General features: G+C 45.1%; 1 protein-coding gene across 1 annotated transcript; it reads left to right on the forward strand.

The window, feature by feature from the left end:
* Nucleotides 1-742: 742 nt before the first annotated feature.
* On the forward strand, nucleotides 743-19,253 carry LOC144601125 (uncharacterized). Its single transcript, XM_078413080.1, has 2 exons — nucleotides 743-800; nucleotides 14,808-19,253. Exon 2 carries the CDS (start codon nucleotides 14,899-14,901, stop codon nucleotides 15,682-15,684), a length of 786 nt encoding a protein of 261 aa, XP_078269206.1. The 5' UTR covers nucleotides 743-800; nucleotides 14,808-14,898; the 3' UTR covers nucleotides 15,685-19,253.
* Nucleotides 19,254-19,630: the final 377 nt, after the last annotated feature.

The following is a 19,630-nucleotide window of genomic DNA, read 5'->3' on the forward strand; positions in this document are numbered from 1 at the left end:
ATATGTTTACACCGAAGATGGACACAAAATGCTGGAGTAACCCAGCGGGATAGGCAGCATCTCTGGAGAAAAGGTTTTTGGTCGAGACCCTTCTTCCTAGTCTTTGCAATCCGTTCCCCAGTGGGACAGTGGCGGCTCAGTCACAGAATACATTCAATACGAATGTCAAAGGTAGACACGAAATGCTGCAGTAACTCAGCGGGTCACATTTCGGGTAACTTCAGATAGTTCCTCTATCCCTCTCTTTTCCCTCCCCCTTCCCAGTTCTCCCACTGTTTTCCTATCTTTGTCCCGCCCATCAGTCTGAAGGGTCTCGACCCCGAAACGTCACTCATTCCTTCTCTCCTGAGATGCTGCCTGGCCCGCTGAGTTACTCCAGCATTTTGTGTCTACCTTCGATTTGAACCAGCATCTGCAGTTATTTTCCTTCAATACGAATGTCGATTGCTTTGGACAATTGAGGGGATCAAGAAACATGCAGAATGTGGCATTGATGCAAATAATCCTACTGAATGGCGGTGCAATGAACGGCCTCGGCCTCAACCTCAACCACCTCCTCCACCTCCTCCTCCTCCTCCTACAGCTGCTGCTGTACCGAAGGATGTTTTCCTGCCTCCCTCCCTCTGCTCAGGTGGGACGTGCATCTGCTGAGCTGCCAATGACGCGGCCGCCTGCGGGGTCAGGGCAGGAGACCCGCCCCCTGGCCCCAAGACGTCACCAAGATGGCCGCGCCCATTCCTCGCCATCGCAGCCGCCGGTGGGCGATTACACCGCCGAGGCGGCCCGCAAGACCGCCCCAGGTAAGGAGAGATGGAGCTGATGGGACATGAATCACGGTAGGCGCTCTCTCCCTCCAGCCCGACCCACAGTACGAATCCGTACAACCTCCAACCGGCTGCGCTTGGCGCCGCCGCCATTCGGTCCCCGTGCGCCCAGAGCTGACTGCCATCGAGCGCATGCGCACCTGGCGCTTGTCGGCACTGAGAGGGCACTTTCTGGCGCGCAATGTATTCTGGATTAACACGCCGCCATTGATGAGCCGAGGATTGTGCCGCGTAAAACCGATTACTTTCAGGAATAGCCAGTTGAGATTTGCTCCAGAGGATAAATGATCTAAATTAACAATTGTATTGGATTTTTTAAATCGCAGCTGTCGACTGCTGTTATTTAAAAAAGAGAATAAGTTTCGATGTCAGTGTATTCAATCTGGGTAAATACTTTGTGTAGGAAGGAACTGCAGATGCTGGTTTACACCGAAGATAGACAAAAAATGCTGGAGAAATTGTGGAACACAGGAGAACACAAATGTGTTCTACCATCTCTTCCTCCTGTGTTGTGGGAAGAATTAAATTATTTGCATCGGCTTATTGTAGAAATGTGTGCTTGATAGTCTACGGTTTTTGTGGTCTGACGTGGCTGTTTCTGCACTGTATAAACCACGCTCGGAAGGCCGAGGTGGTGGGATTGCCGTAATTCACCGACAGGACTTCAAGATCAACCTCATCTCCATCTCATCTGCTCCTTCATTTGAACACCTGGCTTTCAAACTCTCTGGCCACACAAAATTAGTCATGGCAGTTATCTACCGCCCTCCCAAACCACACCCATCATTCCTTTCTGACTTCTCTGACTTTCTGACCCAGTTCTGTTCTCTTTCCCCCTCAATCCTCCTCCTTGGTGATTTCAACATCCATATGGACTCCACTGACTCCACAATAACCGCTGACTTCACTGAAATACTCAACTGCTTTAACCTCACTCAACACGTCAATTTTCCCACCCATAACCGTGGACACATTCTGGACCTTGTCTGCTCCACTGGACTAAATCTACATCACCTCTCTGGCTCCGACCCCACCCTCTCTGATCACTTAGCCATCACCATGTCTGTCAACATTCCCACACCAGCTCCAAAGCAAAAACGCAAAATCAACTTCCGCAAGCTGAACTCTGTTTCACCTACCTCGCTCTCATCCTCCCTCTCTGAAATAATGTCCGCCTCTCCCTTCGTTGACCTACACAGCCCCTCTGACCTCACTGACTACTACAACCGCACTCTCTCCTCCTGCCTCGACCAGCTTGCACCTATAAAAACCAAAACAGTTTCCTTCACCCACTCTGCTCCCTGGTTTACCCCTGAACTCCGCGTGATGAAAACTCATGCCCGCCAACTTGAAAGACTCCGCAACAAAACAGGTCTCACAATTCACTCCCAAGCCTACAAAGACCACATACAGCACTATAAAGATGCCCTCTCCCGTGCCCACTCCACCTACTACTCTCAAATAATTCACTCTGGCTCCGGAAACCCCAAAACACTCTTCTCTACAATAAACAAACTCCTCAGCCCCCTGGACACCATCTCCCAATCATTCACAGTTGACAAATGCACCACTTTCCTTTTATTCTTCCAAAGCAAAATAGACAACATCTACAGCACCTTAACCACCAACGCACCTGCTCCCCCTCAAACCACCTGCCCCCCCCCCCCCTTATCCTGTCAGCCCCTGCCTCAGTTCTCCCCAATCTCCACCACCGACCTCTCTGACCTCTTCACAGGAATAAAAACTGCCACCTGCTCTCTGGACCCCATCCCCTCCAGCTTTGTCAAGGCCTGCCTTCCTGCTCTCTCTCCACTTATCACTGCAACAATAAACTCCTCCCTGTCCACTGGCATCGTCCCGCCATCCCTCAAAATCGCTGCTGTCACCCCCATTCTGAAAAAACCTGGTCTAAACCCTGACACCCCAAACAACTTCAGACCAATCTCCAACCTACCCTTTCTGTCCAAAGTTTTGGAACGTGCTGTAGCTTCCCAACTCAAATACCACCTCTCTACCAATAACCTGTATGAAACTTTCCAATCCGGATTCCGCTCAAACCACTGTACTGAAACTGCGCTCCTCAAAATCACAAACGACATTCTCCTCTCCTCCGACGCTGGCAACCTCAACATCCTCATCCTACTTGACCTCAGCGCCGCCTTTGACACCATAAATCACTCCATTCTCCTCACCCGACTTGAAACCTCCCTTAACATCACCGGAAAAGCCTTATCCTGGTTCAAATCTTACCTCTCTGACAGACACCAGTTCATCTCCATTAACAACTGTAAATCCCCCACCGCTCCCCTCCCCCAAGGTGTCCCCCAAGGCTCAGTCCTTGGCCCCCTCCTCTTCATCCTCTACCTGTTCCCCCTTGGTCAATTAATCCGCCGTCATGGTCTCAACTTCCACTGCTTCGCCGATGATATCCAGCTCCTCATCTCCACCAAGTCAATCTCCCCCACCACACACTCTACACTGACAAACTGCATCACTGAAATAAAATCTTGGCTTCAATCAAACTTCCTCAAACTCAATTGCAACAAATCTGAAATCATTATCATTGGTCCAAAAACGCTCACCAAATCCACCCAAAACTTCATCCTCAACATTGATGGTCTCCCAGTATCCACCTCACCTCACATCCGGAATCTTGGAATCATCCTTGATCAAACCCTCTCCTTCGACAAACACATCAAACACATCACAAAGACAGCCTTCTTCCACCTCAAAAACATTGCCCGTCTCCGTCCATCCCTCTCCTCCACAGCTGCAGAAACCCTCATCCACGCCTTCATCACCTCCCGTTTGGGCTACTGCAACAGCCTCCTCTATGGCGCACCCTCAAAAATCATCAATAAACTTCAATACATTCAAAACTCCGCTGCCCGTCTACTCACACACACCTCGATCCGTGACCATATCACCCCCGTACTTTATAAACTCCACTGGCTCCCCATCCCCCAGAGAATCCAGTACAAAATCCTCCTCATAACCTACAAAGCCCTCCATAACCTGGCCCCATCCTACCTGACCGACCTCCTCCACAGGCACACTCCCACCTGCACCCTCCGCTCTGCCGCTGCCAATCTCCTATCCCCCCCACATCCGGACCAAACTCAGATCCTGGGGGGACAGGGCTTTCTCCATCGCTGCTCCCACCCTATGGAACTCACTACCCCAAACCGTTAGAGTCTCCTCCACACTCACCACATTCAAAACATCGCCGAAGTCTCACCTGTTCAGTACTGCCTTCAACCACTGAAGGTCACCTCACCTTCTGTCTCCTTTCTCTGTTCATTTATTTATTTACTTATTTATCTATTTATTCATTTCCCTATGTTCTCAAAATCTCTGTAAAGCGTCTTTGAGTATATGAAAAGCGCTATATAAATAAAATGCATTATTATTATTATTATTATAATGCTATAAATAAACTAGACTAACATGATACTATTTTTTACAGAATTCAAAAGTCTTTCAACTTGAAATTATAGTCTTAAAGTGAAATAAAAGAATGTATTCTCATGGAAGGGCGTGGTTTATCGGGAAATATATTGAAAGAAGGTGAAGATACATGGTCTACCATTTAAAAATTATGCGTAATTTGTATTAAAAATCCCCCGAATTTCAACAGAGGAAATTAAAAGTACAGAGGTCATCTACTGTACAGCAGATAAAAAGCGGAATAATAAAATTCTTGATTGTTAGTTTTACAGACACATTAAAGGCAACATTATAATAACAATGTATTCAATAAATTATCACTTATTCAGATTAAACTAGATCATGATAGTGCTAAGTGAAAGTGAATGATTATTGACAACTCTAATATAATTTTTCAAAATGCATCTTTTTTTTGAGGTGTTTATTTTGGTTTATTTACAGAGGACTTGCCCCATGAGGGTCAAACACCAGCGTAACCACTAAGTCCTTTCCCGGTGACACAGTGGGTGATCTAGACTCTAAAGTAAAGTAGAGCGCACTACATTGCTCCGAACAATATTCTCCTTTTTGTGTTGTATAGTGCGTGACTCTGTGGCTTCTGTTACCCCATTAGGACGGCACAGTGGCGCAGTAGTAGACCTGCTGCCTCATAGCGCCAGACAGCCGAGTTCGACCCTGACTTCAGATGCCGTCTGTGTGGAGTGTGCACGTTTTCACCGTGACCTTGGGGGTTTCCCTCCGGGTGCTCCGGTTTCCTGTCAAATTCCAAAGACGTACAGGTTCGTAGGATAATTGGCCTCAGTAAATTGCCCCTAGTGTGCAATGCGATAACTATTCACAACTATTCACTAAGCGGGTGAACAATGGTTGTCACGGACTGGGTGGATGAAGGGCCTGTTTCCATGCTGCATTTCTAAACTAACCATTACCAGAATCACAATAACATGACTGTGTTGTGTTTGTAGGCCTGTAATGGTGCTGGTAGTAAGAATTCCATTGTTTCTTTGAAGGTATATATGTCAATTAAATACTCTTCAGCTCTGAATCCGAACATCACTTGCACAAAGAGAGACCAAGGCGAAACCAGTATAGCCTGGGAATTTGTATGCATTGGCGCAAACCATTTTTCATGGTTCCTGATTCCTACACAGTTGGAAATTATTTTGCAATTTTTATGAGAATTGTTTGGCTCCTCCAATGACTGCATTTGGCCCTCTCATTGCAAGTAGTTTTCAGCCTTATTCTCTGTGAACTGCCATTCCTCTTGGTCCAAACTACATTCGCAGAAAGGTAGTACAGAGGTTCAGGCATTGTCTCTCTACATCTACACTGACAGACAAAGCGAGAGAGTGGGACAGAGAGAGAGACTGGGACAGAGGGAGAGAGAGAATGAGACAGACAATTACACAGAGGGAGAATGCAGCAAAGAGTTGGGCAGAAGAGAGTGGGATGTAGAGAGAGGGGGGGACAGAAAGAGATAGAAAGAGAGGAGGGCTGAGGTTTAGACATCATCCATCTCTACATCTACACTGTGTAGGAAGGAACTGCAGGGCGACTATTTGCATACCTTGGATATGCAAGCAAAGGATTTCACTGTGACAATAAACTATTCATTCACAACCGAAGATAGACATAAAAAGCTGGAGTAACTCAGCAGGTCAGAACGCATCTCTGGAGGAAAGGAAAGGTGATGTTTCTGTCTGAAGCGTCTTGACACAATTGTCACCAATTCCTCCAGAGTTGCTGTCTGACCCGCTGAGTTACTAGCTTTTCGTGTCTATCTACATCTACACTTATAGGCAAAGAAAGAGAGTGGGACAATAGAGATGGTGTGGCAAAAAGAGAGGGGCAGAACAAGGGAGTGGGACAGAAAGACACAGGTTTAAACGTCATTCATCTCAACATCATCACTGACAGGCACAGAGTGGGGCAGAGAGAGATAGAGAAAGTGGGATAGAGAAACAGAGGGATAGAGTAGGACTGAGAAAGAGGGACAGAGGTTTAAGCATCATTCATCTATGCATCTAAACAGGCAGACAGAGAGTGTAGGGCAGAGAGAAGGAGAGAGACAGAGAGAGTGGGGCAGAGAGACAGAAAGAATGATATTTAGATTTAGAGATACAGCGCAGAAACAGGCCCTTCGGCCCACCGGGTCCGCGCGGCCCAGCGATCCCCGCACACTAACACTATCCTACACCCACTAGGGACAATTTTTACATTTGCCCAGCCAATTAACCTACATATCTGTACGTCTTTGGAGTGTGGGAGGAAACCGAAGATCTCGGAGAAAACCCACGCAGGTCACGGGGAGAATGTACAAACTCCGTACAGATGGCGCCCGTAGTCAGGATCGAACCTGAGTCTCCGGCGCTGCATTCGCTGTAAGGCAGCAACTTTACCGCTGTGCCACCATGCCGCCAGAGAGTGAGTGTGGTCAGAGAGAGAGTGTGGACAGAGAGAGTGTGGACAGAGGGGGACAGGGAGAGAGAGATGGGGGCAGAGAGAGAGAGGGGGGGACAGTGGTTCCGGCATCGTACACATTACACTGGATGGCTTACCCATGATAAGAATAATTACCTGAAAAATGATGCAGTTTAAAATCTACAGATATTAACCATGACCCGTTAGAATGAACGCGATCAGTCCACGATATGATGAACAGAGCCTAGGTGCCAGTCACGAGTGCACCCGCTCATGCTTAAGCTGGTCAGAGGAGCAGGTGAATCTCGTGCCACACACGTAGCAGGTGAACGGCCTCTCCCCGGTGTGAGTGCGCTGGTGGGTCAGCAGGTCCTGCGTGCTCTTGAAGCTCTTCCCGCACTGGAAGGGCCTGCGGTCGGTGTGGACGAGCTGGTGGGTCAGCAGGTCCTTCGCCGTCTTGAAGCTCTTCTTGCAGGCGGAGCAGCGGAAGGGTCTGTCATCGGCGTGGACCAGCTGGTGCCGCAGCAGGTTGGACGACCAGGAGAACCGCTTCCCACACATGGAGCAGGTGAACGGCCTCTCGCCCGTGTGAGTGCGCTGGTGGGTCAGCAGGTCGTTCTTGCCCTTGTACTTCTTGTCGCACTCTGGGCATTGGAAGGGCCGTTCCTCGGTGTGGACCCGCTGGTGGGCTTGCAGCTTGGAGAGCTCCGTGAACCTCTTCCCACACAGGGGGCAAGTGAACGGCCTCTCCCCCGTGTGAATCCGCTGGTGCGTCACCAGGCCGGATGACTTGGTGAAGCCCTTTCCGCACAGGAAGCAGATGAACGGCCTCTCCCCCATGTGGCTGCGTCGGTGTGTTTCCAGCTGCGACGGATAATTAAATCCCTTCCCGCAGTCCCCACACTTCCATGGCTTCTCCGTCGTGTAAGCATCCCTGTGTTTCTCCAAGCTGAACATGGTGGCACAGCGGTAGAGTTGCTGCCTCACAGCGCCAGAGACCCGGCTTTGATTCTGAGTACGGGTGCTGTCTGTACAGAGTTTGTACGTTCTCCCCGTGACCTAGTTTTAGTTTTCTCAGGGTGCTCTGGTTTCCTCCCACACTTGAAAGACTTACAGGTTGGTAGATTAATTGGCTTTGGTAAAATTGTAAATTCTCCTTAGTGTGTGTAGGATAATGTTAGTGTGCGGGGATCGCTGGTCAGCGCGGAGTCGGTGGGCCGAAGGGCCTGTTTCCGTGTTGAATCTCTAAAACTAAAAGTAAATACAGGTGTACAATGTCTCCATGTTGTTAATAGCACAGGCAAAGTGATCATACCTGTTTTCCATTCAATGTAACGTTGCACTCTCCTACTGTGCCTGAGTTGCTTAGAGGGCCTTCCCCATCCCAAATGATGTTTCAAATCGTTTTCCACTTGCCCTACAAACAAACGCTTCTCTATGCATTCAAAACTCCAATGAAGTGGATGACACGCCAGAACTTTACATAAGTTCTTGTTGAGTTTTTCAGCAAATCATTAATCTCCAGCATCCTGCAGAGTTTTAAAAAGCCATTACTGTAAATAGAGGACTTTGCAACAAACAACTGTAATGTCCCGATCCGAAAGCTCACCAATCCATGTTCTCTGGGATGCTGCCTGACCTGCTGAGTTACTCCAGCATTTTGTATGAATGAATGAATGAATAAGTTTATTGGCCAAGTATGTACAAATATAAGGAATGTGCCTTGGTGTCTACCTTTGTGTCTATCTTCAGTGTAAACCAGCATCTGCAGTTCCTTCCTACACATTGATTGTACTTATGTATAGTATTATCTGATTTGCTTGGATAGCATACAAAACAAAGCTTTTCACTGTTCCTCAGTATACATGACAATAATAAACCTAAACCTAATTAAGTAACAGAATTAGCAGACAAACCAAAAAGGGACCCGGCATGGGTAGGCCGCCAAGAGGAGAAAGAGAGACCATTGGAACTACATTGAGCACTTTGTAACTTTGTCAGCATCCTTTACATGGCGATTCTTTGCATATTTCGTATATGGTATGCAAAACAAAGAATTTCACTGTAGTAATAATAATAACGTTTCATTCATTCAAACAGAATATAGACACGAAGTGCTGGAGTAAGTCAGCGGGACAGGCAGCATCTCTGGATGGAAGGAATGGGTGATGTTTCGAATCGAGACCCTTCTTCAGACTGAGTCAGGGGAGAGGGAAACGAGAGACATGGAAGGGTAAAGTGTGAAAACAAGTATTCGAAGGGGGCGAAGATCAAGGAAAATGTTGTACAGCTGGAGAGCAGGTGGAATGACAGAGATGGTGCAATGAGAGAGAATGTTGCAGAATTGAAGAATGCCTACTTTGAAGAATGTCTTCAAAGTAGGCATACCGTGAGGAGATTTCACAGTGAAGCAGACGCAACGTGTAGAAGGAAAGACAATACAGATGCTGGTTTACACTGAATTTAGACACGAAATTCTCCTCCTCTGTCCAACGAGAGTTTTGCAACATTCCCTCTCGCTGCACCCCATCTTTGATTCCTCGTGCTCTGCGACATTTTCCTTGATTGCGTCCCCTTTGATCTCTCGTTTTCACATCTTACCCTTCCATATCTCTCATTCCCCTCTGCCCTGACTCTCAGCCTGAAGAAAGGTCTCGACCCGAAACGTCACCCCCCTTTCTTCCATCCAGAGATGCTACCTGTCGTGCCGAGTTACTCCAGCATTTTGTGCCTTATCTTCGGTGTTAACCAGCAGCTACAGTTGCTTCAAACAGCCTGCAGCTGTTCTCTGCTCAGTGACCAGGCAGGTCTGCAGCTGACAGGGGAGAAATGCGCATGCGCGAGGGGAGAGCCGGCCCCTTCCCCTACTCTGCGCATGCGCGTTATGGGCGGAGGCAGCTGAGCGGCCGTCCTGGGCTTCGGTAACGCCGGGCAACGTCCCGGGCCTCAGCTCCGGGCCGCAGTGGGACCCTACGGATCGTCAGCGCACCCCCGCCACCAGTCGAACCACGCCGCGGCGGCGCCGCCCTGCGAACCGACCCCTCGCCGCCTCCTCCCGTTTCCAGTGATTCCCACTCTGGACAGATTACGGCAGCGCGGCCCGGGGGAGCATGCGCACTCTCCATTGGGAAAATCAATAGGATGGATAGGCCACTTGCTGCGCGCAGAGCATTGTGGATCTTTTACCCGCCATTAGTCCACAGCATAGGTACGTTTTCCATGTGTATTGTTCCTGACCCCCGACATCCATCAGCTGCAATTTCCATCATTGTCACCTTGATATTTCATTTTACCAAGGCGGAAGTGGGTTTCTTTCTCTTGTTTTATTTCCTATGTCATGCATGTAACCAAATCTACAACCTGTAGCAATAGAAAACAAATAAAACTGTAAATGCTGGAAAGATGTGTCATAGATCAGTCATAGAGTCTTACAGCGGGAAAACAGGCCATTCGGCCCAACACGCCCACACCATCCAACATGTCCCATCTACATGTCCCTCTACTCCTGTCCTATCCATGTACCATGTCATGAGAAGGGACTGGGCCCGCTGGAGCTTGGGAAGGGAGGGGGTGTGTGGGTAGTAGTCAGAAGGATCATGTGAAGATAGGACAAAATAAGTTTGGTAGGACAACACAGCAGGCAGAACCAGTTATCAAAGGTCAGTCTGAAGAAGGGTCTCGACCCAAAACATCACCCATTCCTTCTCTCCAGAGATGCTGCCTGACCCACTGAGTTACTCCAGCTTTTTGTGTCTCGGCAGAAACAATTGCTCTACCCTAATAATGTTTGTGGATTGGGCTTGGAGCAACAAGTGAGGTTGGGTCACGTAAAGGAAAGACATGTTGAATTTTGCAGCATTTTGCAAATTGCAGATAAGGCCATTTGCATTAGGAGTAATGTTCTTTTTTTTTTTTTTTTTTTAATATTTTATTTAAGTTTTAACAGAACCCATACGTTATACATTATACATTTCATAGTAAACAATAGTCACTAACCTATAACTTCGATTATACACGTATTGTTCTGTATTTTCTCCCCTCCCCCCACCCCCGCCCCCCCACCCCTCAGTTGAAAAGAAAGAAAAAGCAGAATAAAGAAAGAAAGAAAGAAAGAAACCTGGAGTCCCGAGGGGGTCACTTCCGAGTAATTTCTTTTTAAATTCTTGCTAGGTAACAAGGCAATCCTGAATTTAAGTACTTCCTATTCTTAATCCTAACTTTGCCATGAATGGGTTCCACACCTTCAAAAAGAAGTCGTATCCATTTCTCAGATTATACGTTGCTTTTTCTAATGGGATACAACTCCGCATTTCTGCATGCCATCTTTCGAATCTTATTTCATTTTGTTCTTTCCATGTAACCGCAACACATTTTTTGGCTACTGCTAATGATATTTTGAGAAATCTTTCCTGATGTTTATCGAGACTTAGCTTTGGTGTTATTCCTTTTGTATCTCCTAGCAAAAACAACCTTGGATCCATTGGTATAATCTTATTCATCAATTGCTCTTAAAACCTTTTTAGGTCTTGCCAAAAAGGAGTTACCTTCTGACATGCCCAAGTAGAGTGTATAAAAGTGCCCACGTCTTGGTTGCATCTAAAACACCTTTCAGTTGAATTTAGTTTAAATTTATTTAATTTTTCCGGGGTTAAATATAGTTGCTGCAAAAAATTATACTGCACTAAGTTATACCTCACATTAATAGTATTTTTCATAATATCTAGACACAGTCTTTCCCAACTTGGTTCATCAATAATAATATTAAGATCTGTTTCCCATCTTTGTCTTGCTTTATTAATTCCTATCTTTGGACTAGCTATCTGTAGTAGTTTATACATTGATGATATAATTTTTTTAATTCCCTTACCCTGAATCAAGGATTCGATTCCTTTAATCTGAAATAGAGACATTGAATTTCCTAACTTTTCCCTTAAAAAAGATTGTAATTGATAATAGAAGAAAATACTATTCCCTGGAATTTGATATTTATTTCTCAATTGAGAAAATGTCAAAAAGATATTCCCTTCATAGCAATCTCCTATATTTTTAATACCCTTCTGTTCCCAGAGTTGTAGTATTTGATTATTCCAAGCAAACGGCAATAATCCATTTTTTACTAATGGAGTTTTAGCTGTTAAAAAAAATCTTTTATCCTTAACTTTAACTGTTTTCAACCATGTATTAATTAAATGTTTTAGCAAGGGTGACTCTATCCTTAACTAATATCTTCGCTTCCCATTTATATATAAATTCTTCTGGACAAGACTCTTTTATTTTATCCATTTCAATTTTAACCCATGCTGTTTTTCCACCCTCTTGATAAAAGGATGAAATAAAACTCATTTGCGCTGCCAGGTAGTAATTTTTAAAATTTGGTAATTGCAATCCCCCTAATTCAAATTTCCATGTTAATTTTTCCAGAGACACTCTTGGCATTTTACCTTTCCAAAGAAAATTCCTCACAGTTTTGTTCAATTCTTGGAAAAATTTATTTGGCAAAGGTATAGGCAGTGTTGAAAATAAATACTGTATCCTCGGAAAAATATTCATCTTAATACAGTTAACTCTCCCTATCAATGTAATTGGAAGATTCATCCATTTCTTCAGGTCCTCATCTATTTTTTTTATTAGTGGTTTATAATTTAATTTATACAAATTATTTAACTTATTATCTACTTTAACTCCTAAAAACTTAATGCCTTCTTTTTGCCATTTAAACTGACTTTCTCTTTTACATTGATCATAATTGCCTTCAACAAGAGGCATTATTTCAGTTTTATCTTTATTAATTTTATGTCCTGATACTTTCCCATATTCTTCCAGTCTAGAATATAGTTTTCTTAAGGATTCCAATGGTCTAGTAAGACAAATTAAGACATCATCTGCAAACAAAGTAATCTTGTAATCTTCCTGGCGAAGACAACCTTGAATTTAATGGAAAGTTTAAATTTAATAGATGTTTGGAGGAAAAGCCATCCCAAGGAAAGAGATTACTCTTTTTATTCCAATAGACATGATACATATTCTAGAATAGATCTATTTTTGATTTCAGCTCAATTAAGCGGTAGAATAATACAAATAGATTACAAGGCTAGATTGTTATCGGATCACTCACCATTATTAATGAAAATTACGTGGTGAGATAAAGAACAGGCAGTGTATAGATGGAGACTCAACTCTTTACTATTGAAAAGGCAAGACTTTTGTGATTTTATTCGAGGACAAATTGAATTATATTTGGAGACAAATTTAAATTCAGTGGATGATAAATTTATTGTATGGGATGCAATGAAGGCTTATTTGAGAGGCCAAATTATAAGCTACTCATCTAAGATAAAGAAAGACTATAGGAAGGAATCTGAAAGATTAGAAAAAGAAATCACTGTATTAGAAAAAGACTTACAGAAAACTTCTTCAGATACAAAAAAACACAACTTGCAAATAAAAAATTTCAATACAATACATTACACACTCACAGAACTGAAAAACTAATATTACGAACTAACCAAAGATATTATGAATTAGGAGAAAGAGCCCACAAGGTATTGGCATGGCAACTGAAAGAAGAACAAATATCAAGAACAATAAATTCAATTAGAACAGATCAGAACATTATTACTTATAAACCTAGAGAAATCAATGAGGTATTTAAGCAATTCTACACTAATCTCTACCATTCTGAATCTGAAAAGGATGAAATTAAGATAAATAATTTTTTATCCAAGATACGATTACCAACAATCTCTAATGAGGAGCAGATGGGACTAAATGCCTCCTTTACTTTGAGAGAGGTGGAGGAAGTACTATATTCTTTACCAAGTAATAAATCTCCAGGGGAAGATGGTTTTCTGCCTGAGTTCTATAAAAAATTTAAAGAGTTGTTGTTACCACTATTTATGGAAGTGATACATCAAGCGGAGAAAACATGTACATTACCAGACTCCTTCTCATTGGCAATTATAACTAATTTTAAAAAAAGGGAAAGACCCTTTAAATGCATCTTCTTATAGACCAATATCATTGTTGAATGTAGATTATAAAATAGTTGCTAAACTTTTAGCAAGGAGATTGGCAGAATATTTACCGAAGCTGGTTAAAGAGGACCAAACTGGATTTGTCAAAAAAAGGAAAATATCTGATAATGTAGCAAGATTTAGAAGTATTTTACATTTAGCACAGAAAAGAAAGGAATTGAGCGTAGCTGTTGCTTTAGATGCTGAAAAGGCATTTGACAGGTTAGAATGGGATTTTTTATTTAAAGTATTAGAGAAGTACCGATTAGGAAACAGTTTTATTAACTGGGTAAAAGCTCTTTATAAACAACCTAAAGCCAAAGTGGTGACAAATGGCCAATCTTCTCAATCATTTAATTTGGAAAGATCTAGTAGACAGGGATGTCCCTTGTCACCGGCTTTATTTGTATTGGCCATTGAACCTCTGGCAGAGCTAATAAGATCAGATTTAGATATTAAAGGAGTAGTGTTCAATGCAGAAGACATACCTGGCCCTGAATACAGCTCTCTTGCTCATTACGCAAGTTCTGTTACTCCACATTTGCATCCACTCCCTACACACTGGGGGCAATTTACCGAGGTCAATTAATCAGTAAACCCGCATGCATTTGGGATGTGGGACGAAACCAAAGCACCCGAGGAAACCCACGCGGTCACTGGAAGAACGTGCAAACTCCACACAGACAGCACCCGAGATCAGGATCAAACCCGGGTCTCTGGTGCTGTGAAGCACCAGCTCTACCGGTTACGTCACTGTGTCCACCTTTCACAGTGATGTCTGCAAAACAATTTAGTTTACACCACAGAAGGAAACGGAATTATTGTGCCCTTTCTTCTTTATCTTAGAGCTGAAGTTTGACAATTTGGGAAGCATAGTCAAAATTCAGATCAGCCTGCTGAGGTATAAAATACCTCTCCTTCACTATCTTCCAGCTCGTTCCCTCCTCCTGAATAAATGTTGAGCATTTTTTTTGTGTTTTACGTGACAATCGTATTCACGACATCACCACATCTATTCACTCGGTTTCAGTCTTTTTCAGTTCTTTGGTGCAAACTCGTACTCCATTTTGTTTCCTTCTCCTGCTTTAAATTCAATTTGTAGGGTTTCAGAAGGTGGGGATTTGCGGACAGATGCCAAACAGGCGGCGCTGTCACCTGATCCACTGAGACCCGATTGTTGTTGGCCCCGAGAGATGGAAGCGAAGGGTCCCGCTCACTGCAGGGAGAAGCCGTACATGTGCTCCGTGTGTGGGCGAGGCTTCAGCCGGGCGTCTGGCCTGTCGAGGCACAGGCACAGCCACGTCAGGGAGAAACCGTGCAAGTGCGTAGATTGTGGGAAGGGCTTCAGTTACCCTTTCGAACTGGAGATCCATCGGCGCAGCCACACCGGGGAGAGGCCGTTCAACTGCTCCGTGTGCGGCAAAGGATTCACGCATTTCTCCGCCCTGTTGAAGCATCGGAGGGTTCACACCGACGAGAGACCTTTCAACTGCCCGGACTGTGGCAAGTGCTACAAGAGCTCTGGGGAACTAACTTGCCACCAGCGTATTCACACTGACGAGAGGCCGTTCAGGTGCTCTCACTGCGGGACCGGCTTCAGGCGATCATCTGACCTCACGGTGCACCAGCGGACACACACCGGGGAGAGGCCGTTCACCTGCTCGGAGTGCGGGAAGGGGTTCCCTCAGTCGTCCCAGCTCACGGCTCACCAACTGGTTCACACCGACCAGCGGCCCTTCAAATGTTCTGACTGTGAGAAGAGCTTTAAGAGCAAGAAGGTGCTACTCACGCACCAGCAAGTTCACACCGGGGAGTGGCCATTCATCTGCTCCGTGTGTGGGAAGGGATTTGCCCGTTCCTCCCACCTGCAGAAGCACCAGCGAGTTCACACCGGGGAGAGACCCTTCTTCTGCTCCGTGTGTGGGAAAGGATTTGCTCAGTCATCCACACTGCTGAGGCACCAGCGAGTTCACAAGTGATTGCTAAAGTTGGATTCTGCTACTGTTGACCCAAGGAATCACTGCTACCCATTGGATTTATTTCATCTAATATTCCTGGCCTGGAGTTAAATATAACAGAACACAAAGTGCTGGAGTAACTCAGCGGGTCAGGCATCATCTCTGGAGAACATAGATGAGTGAAGTTTCGGGTTGGGACCCTTCTGGCTGCCTGACTCACTGAGTTACTCCAAAGCTTTGTGTCCTTTTGTGTAAACCAGCATCTGCAGTTCCTTGTTTCCACGTTCTGGATTGAAGGATGTTAAAGATAAAAGAACACTGAGGAGTAACTCAGTGGATATGTGGATAGGTGGCATTTTGGTCGGAACCCTTCTTCAGGCTGCCTGACCCAATGAGTTACTCCAGCTGCTGCCTGGCTAACTGAGTTACTCCTGCCCTTTATGTTCTTTAGTGTAAGCCAGCATCTGCAGTCTCTTGTTTCTCCGTTCTGGAGAAATAAATCAGCTGGTAACAATTGTGTGTTTAGTTTAGTTTAGAGATACAGCGCGGAAACAGGCCCTTCGGCCCACCGCGTTCGCACCGACCAGCGATCCTGCAGATTAACACACTGGGGACAATTTTACAATTATACCAAGCCAATTAACCTACAAACCTGGACGTCTTTGGAGTGTGGGAGGAGTCCGAAGATCTCGGAGAAAACCCAAGCGGTCACAGGGAGAACATACAAACTCCGTACCGACAGCAACCGAACCCGGGATGGAGCCCGGATCTCTGGCGCTGTCAGGCAGCAACCCTGCCACTGTGCCATGTGCTTTTGTCTTTTCCTCCCATGAGGTCCCAAGACCTGGCTGCAACTTAGAAGTCATAATCAGGAGAATAGTAAAATTGCAGCACAAATTCTGCTTGGATGCAGGAGCATACTGGAAACAGCAACTAGCACTTTGTCTCCTCTCATCTCTACTCCTTAACAACAAAATTAAGGGTTAATCCTGAGGAAAATAATTTCCCTCTACAATGCATTTAAAGTTGGCAAGGACAATAAGGAATACTGGATATCTGCTGTCCGATCAGAGACTTGGAAAATTCGAATCTATTCTTTACTGAAAATGATAAGTATTCTACTTCCATGCGGAAATGCGGAGACTATTGTTTTATGGATGGTTGAATCAATGTAATTAATCTGCTGATGAAAAACTGCCTTTCCTCTGTATCCATCGGTCAGTACGTTTGACACAGAGAATAATATGTAGAAGCAAGGAACTTTAAATGCTGATTTATAGAGAAGGACACAAAGTGCTGGAGTAACTCAGCGGGTTAGACAGCATCCCCGGAGAATGTGGATAGGTGACGTTTCGGGTCTGGACTATTCCTTGCCTGTGTTCTCCTATTACCCATCGCCAGCATTTACTTATAACCTACTATGTTTTGTCCTGCCCCTCCTCTCTTCCAAATTTCTTTGCCCCTCCCCAAGTAATCAGTCTGAGGAAGGGTCCAGACCTGAAACTTCACCTATCCATGTTCTCAAGAGATGCTGCTTGACCCGTTGAGTTTTTTTAGTTTATAGATTCAGCGCGGAAACAGGCCCTTCAGTCCACACAAACCGGCAGTTCCCGCACATTAACACTCTCCTACCCACGCTTGGGATAACTTACATTTATACCAAGCCGATTAGGCTACAAACCTGTACGTCTTTGGAGTGTGGGAGGTTTACCTGTGAAAGCCCACATAGGTCAGGAGAGAACGTACAAACTCCGTACAGACAAGCACCCATAGTCAGGATCCATCCCGGATCTCTGGCGCTGTAAAGCAGCAACCCTACCACTGCACCACCATGCCACTGGAGTTACTCTATCACTTTGCATCCTTCTGAGGCTAACATTTTGCATTTTAATAGATTCCCTTTAGTTTTCTTTGTTGTTTGAGGTCTTTCGGCAGAGGCAAGTTTGATGAACTGAATGTGGTCGCCAACTCAGTGTAAAGCTCCTTTTGCACAACACCTCATCAAGCAGAAGTTAGTGGAAAGCCAGAACTTTGTCCCTCACAAGGCTGTTGAATCTTGGAGTAAACTGAAAATGATATGCTGAAGATGGTGGATTTTTATTTGGCAGTTGTACTTTGAGTTCAAGCAATACAGTGTGTTGGGTAGCTTACAACTCAATGATATGAACATTGAAATCTCAAATTTTCATTAACTTCTCCCCCCTCGACCTATTCCGGTGCACACCCATTCTCATATTATCCTTCATCTTCAACCTGTATCCCTGTGGCTTCATATTTCACTCCTCTCCGTATCTGTCACACTTTTGTCTCCTTTTCATCTCTGGCCTTTGTCCATCCATTTGCCAATCAACCCCCTTCTTCCCATCTCCTTTACCTGCAATTACCTATTACTTTCTTGATTTTATCTGTGGAAGTTCCCCACCCACCACTACTACAATAGGTCTGAAGAACGGTCCCGACCCTCCATGCCCTCCGGATATGTTGCCTGACCCGCTGAGTTACTCCAGCACTTTGTGTTTTAACTAGGCATGTCATAAAGTCACACGGCATGGGAACAGGCCCTTCAGCCCAACTCGTCCATGCCGACCAAGATGCCCCATCTAAGCCAGTCCCATTTGGCCCATATTCTTCCAAACCTAAAATGTGTCAATGGAATTGAGGTAGAGATCAATCTTTTAATTTAGTTAGATCATGCTTGAAGAGAGGCACAATGGTAGAGTTGCTGCCTTACAGCACCAGAGACCCGGGTTTGATCCTGATTAAGAAGGATCTCGACCCGAAACGTCACCCATTCCTTCTCTCCTGAGATGCTGCCTGACCTGCTGAGTTACTCCAGCATTTTGTGAATAAATACCTTCGATTTGTACCAGCATCTGCAGTTATTTTCTTACACTACTGATTATGGGTGCTGTCTGTACGGAGTTTGTACGTTCTCCTTGTGACTGCCTGGGTTTTCACCGTCTGCCCTGGCTTCCTTCCACATGTACACGTTCGTAAGTTAATTGGTTTCTTTAAATTGTCCCTAGTGTGTAGAATAGTGCGAGTGTACGAGGTGATTGCTGGGCAGCACGGACTCGGTTGGCCAAAGGGCCTGTTACAGCGTGGTCTCTAAAATCTAAAGTATAGCTGAACAGAACATTTCTAATCACAGTCAATTATTGGATGAGATCTTCAGTGGCACTGCCCCTACCTAGAACAAATGGCTGATTGGAGGACATTACCATGCCAGTGCATGGGAGAAACTGCAGATGCTGGTTTATACCGAAGATAGACACAAAATGCTGGAGTAACTCAGTGGGACAGTCAATATCGCTGGAAAGAAGGAATGGGTGACGTTTCGGGTCCCGAAACATCACCCACTCCTTCTCTCCAGAGAGGCTGGGATCTCTGGCGAAATACTGCCTGACCTGCTGAGTTACTCCAGCATTTTGTGTCTATCTTTACTGTAACAGTGTTGGACATCTGAGATGCGAAAGGCTGAGGCAAATGTGCTTTTGCTGCATTTGATACAAGTGCACAAAACTTTCACTGCAACGTTCTGCTTTGTCTTACTGTGTAATCTGCACTCAATCTGTTGTTAATAGCCCCAATGTGAATCTTATGTTTCTTCCTATTAGGAATAAAGTCATTTTTATTTTGATAAACTGGACTTTCCTGATGCATTGTTTTATGCAGGGCCAGTGGAAGACTGGAGTACAGAACACGGATACAGCTGTGCACTGGACACGGATTGTGCACGCATGTGTTGTGTGAGTCAAGCAAATAGGTTGGGATGGAACAGATTTTTCCACGCAGCACAATGGCGCACTCTGGAGAAATGATCCCAAACCAACGCATTGCCTATCCATTCCTCCACAGATGCTACCTGCCCGCTGAGTTCCTCTAGTGCTTTGTGTCAAGAAAAGCTCCATCAATCTAGTCTCCGAGAAAAATAGAGACCTGTCCCAATGATTACCGCCCAGTAGCT

This window comes from Rhinoraja longicauda, chromosome 16 (genome assembly GCF_053455715.1).
Source record: "Rhinoraja longicauda isolate Sanriku21f chromosome 16, sRhiLon1.1, whole genome shotgun sequence".
NCBI classification, from domain to species: domain Eukaryota; kingdom Metazoa; phylum Chordata; class Chondrichthyes; order Rajiformes; family Arhynchobatidae; genus Rhinoraja; species Rhinoraja longicauda.